The 6,863-nt window shown below is 34.7% G+C and overlaps 1 protein-coding gene across 1 annotated transcript in view; it reads right to left on the bottom strand.

Moving 5' to 3' along the window:
• LOC107716927 (gelsolin-like) overlaps positions 1 to 6,863 on the bottom strand; it is a 13,702-nt gene that overhangs the window by 5,109 nt on the left and 1,730 nt on the right. Inside the window, exons 2-6 of the mRNA XM_016523550.1 lie at positions 4,936 to 5,121; positions 2,347 to 2,501; positions 1,847 to 2,008; positions 1,050 to 1,199; positions 362 to 511 (exon numbers count right to left, since the gene is read on the bottom strand). Of these exons, the coding sequence (XP_016379036.1) occupies positions 362 to 511; positions 1,050 to 1,199; positions 1,847 to 2,008; positions 2,347 to 2,501; positions 4,936 to 5,116 (798 nt within the window). The 5' untranslated portion in view covers positions 5,117 to 5,121. The remainder of the gene's footprint in view (positions 1 to 361; positions 512 to 1,049; positions 1,200 to 1,846; positions 2,009 to 2,346; positions 2,502 to 4,935; positions 5,122 to 6,863) is intronic.

Genomic DNA, 6,863 nt, shown 5'->3' with positions numbered 1-6,863 from the left:
GAGCTGATAGCAGACTGAATATTTGGCACGCAAACTCATCCTCTCTCATTAAACGCATGATGGATGCTTTCTCATTAACACAACACACAAGCCAGAGCCAGAACACAAACAAGCAAGCCATTGTGCCAAATTTTACATCAGGCCTGCTTGATGGTGTCCATACCGTAATGTGTGGTTATTCAGCATCCATTAAAATGTAACACTTTGTCATTTTATAAAAACAGGCATTTAGTGTCAGCTTTAACATTTTGCACTTATAAATTGTAAGTGATTTTGATGTCTACCCACATTGTTGAGTAATTCAGATGGTGGTTGAGCGGAAATTGTTCCAGGAAAAGTCGAGCTTAAATCTTTCACTCACTTTAGTCAGAGCGTCTGGTTCAGTCCCATCCTCCACCATGATCAGCTTGGCCCTGCCGTTCCTCTCATTGTCCCGGATATCAATGGCCAACTGGGAGGCCTTTAGACGTTCAAAACGATTGCAGTCACTGCCACACCACTGATAAATGTCCTGACGGAAAATGGGAAAAGTGTTTTTAAAATGACTCAAATGTACACTACCATTCAAACGTTTGGGGTCAGTAAGATTTTATTTTGAAGGAAAAAAGGGAAAGAAATTAAGAAAGTAATACTTTTATGCATTACAGTGTTAAGGATGCATTACATGTTAAATATGCTTATAATGTTACAAATAATGAATGCTACTTCTTTTGAACTTTTTTCCGTTACAGAATCTTTAAAAAAATCACTTATTTTCCACAAAAAATATTAAGCAGCACAACTGTTTTCAACATTGATAATAATAAGAAATGTTTCTTAAGAACCAGATCAGGATATTAGAGTGTCCATACCGTAATGTGTGGTTATTCAGCATCCATTAAAATGTAACACTTTGTCATTTTATAAAAACAGGCATTTAGTGTCAGCTTTAACATTTTGCACTTATAAATTGTAAGTGATTTTGATGTCTACCCACATTGTTGAGTAATTCAGATGGTGGTTGAGCGGAAATTGTTCCAGGAAAAGTCGAGCTTAAATCTTTCACTCACTTTAGTCAGAGCGTCTGGTTCAGTCCCATCCTCCACCATGATCAGCTTGGCCCTGCCGTTCCTCTCATTGTCCCGGATATCAATGGCCAACTGGGAGGCCTTTAGACGTTCAAAACGATTGCAGTCACTGCCACACCACTGATAAATGTCCTGACGGAAAATGGGAAAAGTGTTTTTAAAATGACTCAAATGTACACTACCATTCAAACGTTTGGGGTCAGTAAGATTTTATTTTGAAGGAAAAAAGGGAAAGAAATTAAGAAAGTAATACTTTTATGCATTACAGTGTTAAGGATGCATTACATGTTAAATATGCTTATAATGTTACAAATAATGAATGCTACTTCTTTTGAACTTTTTTCCGTTACAGAATCTTTAAAAAAATCACTTATTTTCCACAAAAAATATTAAGCAGCACAACTGTTTTCAACATTGATAATAATAAGAAATGTTTCTTAAGAACCAGATCAGGATATTAGAATGATTTCTGAAGGATCATGTGACACTGAAGACTGAAATAATGGCCAGTGAAAATGCAGCTTGCCATCACAGAAATAAATTACATTTTAAAATATATTGAAATAGAAAAAAGTTATTTTAAATTGTAACAATAGGGAAATATTATTACAATTTAAAATAACTATTTTCAGTGAGCAAAAGAGTTCTTTCAAAAGCAATAAATCATACTGACTCCCAACTTTTGAACTGTAGTGTATATTTAAAATATAATAGTAAAATATTTTTGTATATTTAAAAATATTCAAATGTGTTCTATTGGCAGCTTCAGTTATCTATACCTTCCCCAAGTCTACGATAAAGCAGTCTCCCTTGTTGAAGCTGCTCCAGGACATCTCCACCTCAGTGGCTCTGATGGCCCTCCTGCCCTTGATGTGCAGCAGTCGCTTCACATCCACGTCATTAGTCAACACGTGATGGAAGCCTGACGCAACCCCACCTTGCTGAGGAGTCAGGAAAGACAGTTGAATCATTCCATTACATAAAATGATACTGGGATAGTGACAAAATTAAAAGTAACAACCTAAATGCAAACCACTCGGCAGAGTGCTTCTCAAAGAGCCATGCAAACTTACTTAGCTAAGCAAATTGCTGAATATAATGGAAAGAATGTGGCATGACTAAACAGTAATGGATGTTTTAGAGCCATAATTGATTCTACTCTGATGCTTCTACAAAGTAAACCCAGCAGAAAGACTACTTTTGCAATCTCACTGCAAGTTAATGATAAACTCTGCTTCTAAGAAGGGTCATTTTCATGAAAAAGCAAAGGAGAGTTGACCTTATACTTGATGCCAGACTTGAAGTAGCCCAGGAAGGTGAGCGACTCATTGTTTTGGACCTCACGGAACTGAACCGGACCACCCCCGAGAAAGTCATCCAGCTGTGTGGAGAAGATAGCTGCAGCTCCACTTTCATCTTGAGAACACTCATTCCCTGGAGGAGGGGGAAATGATCACAGTAAAAGGGTTGCTGGTTTGTGCTATCTTTTTAATATATATATTTTTTTAAATGCAATTCACACATCTGTTGATGTGTTAAATGATGAGCATGTTTTGTCTGTATTAAAATTTATTTAGATATTTTTTGATGAATATATGATGAATAAAAAAACTTATTAAAAATGAAATACTTAAAAAGAAAACATTAAGTAGTTTGTAATATATTTAATACTAATAAAATAATAATATATATAATAATAATATAATAAAAATAAAATATTTGAACACAACTGATTCGCTGCTTATTAAATATTTAAAACTTTTGTCTGCCAATATCTGATACCATACAGAGGACCCCTGAAGACCCTCATGTGTCACAGTGCTATTTTAGTATTATTTATATACTATTTTTATTTATATTTTAAAATTTTAATTTTTATTACATTTTAGTTTTAGTAATTTTGTTGTGCTTTTGTTTTTTTTATATTTAGCTTTAATTAAAATAAATTCATTGAATTGAAATGAAATGAATAAATTAGTTTCCTTTTAAGGTTTTTATATAACATTTATATTCTATTTTATTTAATTTTTATTTTAGTAAAATAATTTGTTTAATAGTTATAGTTAACAAAAACAACCCTGTTATGTCAGTAAGGTCAATAAGTCTCTTGCAATATCAAATAATTTGGCTCCTTTTTGACAAGTCAATATTGGTTTAGGTTGTAAAATATCACATGATGCAGCTCCCCTAGAAATATATTTATATTTTTGAAAATAATGATGTGTAGACTCTCATGTACTCAATGAGTAAGGAGAATTATATATACATTTTTTTTTTTTTACTTTTACTGCGTCATTAAATTGATACATTTCTCAAAAATGTATCGCATGTTTATTATGGACACATCCAACTTTTACACAAAAGCAGCATACAAAAGACAGTAAAACATGTTTCAGGGTAGATGCTTCTGTTCGTGAAAAACAATGTCCTACAACATACAGGAACACTCAAACTGACCTCACTTGCCAAGCAGCACTAGCAGTGGATCTGTCTTTAGCAAAATAAGAACCAAATATAAACCCCAAAGAGGCCACATGGAGCACATTATGAGATTTTCCACTCTGTGTCCTCAAATAAACCTTTTCTTCTCACACTAAAGCTCTATTCAAATGTCTTAGAACTACTATGGTTTGGAGCATGTCTGTGAGCAAAACGAGTAAGTTTAAACCACTGGGTGGAACAAAAACAACATCTCACTGATCAGTCCCTAGAATTAAACAGGAGACCACATAAACCTTAGTGGGCTGAAAGCCAACGGTTAATGCACTGCCACACAAACAAGTGAAGGCACGCTGTAGTCTGTGGAGCTGACTAAACACCCTTTAAGTGACTACCCTTCTGAGGTATGCCGTCTGTACTAGATCAAATTAACTTTTCCTTACGGGTAGGAGGGAGTGTCATAAATAATTAGCACAAAATAGGTGCACTTTCAGAATTCTTTATATTTCTGTGAGATAATGGTGGTGAGAAAGCTCATGAGAAGTATTTACAGTATTCACAAAAAAGTAAGCAAAAAGTGACCTACTATTTCCAGCAAGATTCTGAAGTGTGCATCTGATGGACACTTTACTATACCATAATGAGGCCACAGCAGAGGATTTGTGAATATCAGTAATGTGACACAACTGATGCTGGTAGGTCACATGACAATGACAACATATTGAATGTAGTATGTCTGGATTACTACACAAACTCATACTGTATAGAACATACTTTTTAACGGCTCAAAAGAAGTACGTAACTCAGAGAGTATGTGATTTGGAACACAGCCAGTCACTTGTTTTGTTCCTGAATGAATCAATGTTTTTGAATGAATCAGTTGAATGAGTGATTCAATGACCCATTAATAAAGACAGTCATTGGTGTACATGTACCAGTAAATTTCTAAAGAAATTTTGTGGAAAAAAGGTCTAATGTCTATCATCAATAGTGCAGTGATGTACACTACCAAGCAAATTTCTGTTGGTCAGCGCGGCAAATTCAGTTGACCAACTTGAACCGGTGGTGAAATGGTGAAGAACTGTTGTATAGAGCACCTCAGTAAAGTTTTAAATGCATTTCCTTTTAAGTTTATGGCAGATATCACTGACAGAAAATATAAAGAGCATTTGTTTGTAAAGGCCCATTTCACAACATACATTTCTCAAGAGCTAAATAAAGCAACCCAGCACTCTCTTATGGGAAGAGCAGCATTAAAAATGAAATGACATGAAACTGAAAAAACAGACAGGCCACATCCTTCCTCATCTAAATAAAGCAAATGTAAAACATATGTGGTTCACCATGTGTGAAAAGATATATTCATATTATTGTACAGCCATAGGTAAAATGCTTCTATTCTATTCAGACCACTAGGTGTGTCACTTACCCATCCACATGTGTATATAATACGAGGGTGCAGTGGTGGTGTACAGTAGAAGGTAGGCGTCACCCTTATAGAAGTTGCCATAGAGATTCTTAGGCACTGGCTTCAGGTCCATGTTCTCAATGCGCCATATCTGCAGACCAGGAGCTTTCCCTGCAGTCTCAAACTCCTTATGGGACACCATAGTGACTGAGGGGGGTGCAGAAAATAAAAGGTTTGGATGTCTTTTCAGGGCATTACGTCATACTGGGGAAATGAGAAATGTATAGTGTGCAAGCAATAGAGAAGAGAAATATGCTTTAGAGAAATAAGAAGTATCTGTTCCTCTGAAAATGCTCTTGATTATTGCTTGAGAACCATATGAAGTCTGAATCTTCTGACGTCTGTGATACTGAATCACTGGTTCCCATAAAACACATAGTCTGGCACAGCAAGGGGAATATCTGCACCATTTACTCACATGCAAAAACTCAGATGCAAACGCAATGCACCATACATCACACCTCTGTGACGGTATAGATAAGACTTTGAGCCTTGGAAAAGAGGATCTAGTCATCATGGTGTTGACTACAACACAGCTGATAAGAAAGAGAAACACATGATCTTGACTTACATGCTACCTCAGAAACTAATCTAAACATTTAACATGGTCTTATGCTTTTTATATAGTAATCAGTAAAGGGTACATTCTGCATTCATCAGTCATGTTAACGTTAAGCAGTTTTTATGCTAGTATATAAAAACAAGCCTCCATGTCATTGCAGCTGATACTTATGGGTTTTCATTTGTTGTCATTCTCTATTTGAAATATTATACATATAGGACATGGCTTTGAAGCACAAAAACCACAATCCATGCAAATGTATACGTTTACATATTTCCTGCAGCAGATGTAAATGGCTCTCTGAGTAACGAGTTCAAACTGTTTCAGTTACCAAATTAACAGCCAAAGAGGTTCTGCTGCTGTGATGTAATGCAGTGGTCAAATATATAAAGAGTTTGGTTCCAAAACGCTATAAATCCATTTTGATTAATTTGAGTAAAAATGTGTTTTCTTTACCAAGAAAGTGGCAAGATGAATACCACTATTTTCTGTTTCAAACTTTCACATAGCATCTTTAGGTTATAATAACATTAAAAATTCAAACCCAGATTTTGATTTTCAAAGATTTATTATAAAATTTTATAATTTTTTCCCAAAATGCAATAAATCCATGACACGTTTTTTTTTTTCTTTTCTTTTCTTTTTTTTCCAAAATGCAGTAAATCCATTGAATCAATATAAAAGTTATTTTTCATATTGAAACTGTTGAAAATACACAACATAGTACGTTGATTCACATATGACAGTCTCTGAACTTGGTCAATATTAATCTTATATACAGGCACTGGACTAAAAATACATTCAATCAGTCATCGCTCCCAAAATGAATTCAACGGGTAATCTTGTTAATGCTATAAATTAATTACAACAATAAAAGAAAATTTCATCATGAACATATATGAACAACATCACATTAAAACACAGAAATTCCAAAATGACATTTCCCTTACATTCAACTTCCAAAAGTGCATTAATCTTTGCCATGTTACATTCATTTAGTTAACTAGTGCTATACGCTGTATTACCAAAAACATAAATGGCATTAATAAAAACACTTACACTGACAAGCTACGCAATATCGCGTTCATAATCGAATGCGACTCATCTGCAATTATGAACGCGATATAGCAGTGATCTATGGCTCTGTGTATTAAATGCCGCTCCATCTGAAAGCACGTGATAGAGATTTACTATTCACAGAACCGGCTTTACTGACGAGATGCGCATGACAATCACATGCAATTTATCGTGCAGCCCTAATTTTTTTGTTTGTTTGTTGATCACAAAGTACAAAGTAGATGAGGAAAACTAGGATGCCGGGTGTATT

Source organism: Sinocyclocheilus rhinocerous, unplaced genomic scaffold (genome assembly GCF_001515625.1).
Source record: "Sinocyclocheilus rhinocerous isolate Xijiao unplaced genomic scaffold, SAMN03320098_v1.1 scaffold930, whole genome shotgun sequence".
NCBI classification, from domain to species: Eukaryota; Metazoa; Chordata; class Actinopteri; order Cypriniformes; family Cyprinidae; genus Sinocyclocheilus; species Sinocyclocheilus rhinocerous.
Note: the sequence above shows the minus strand (reverse complement) of the source record. Positions and strands in the feature narration are given on the sequence as shown.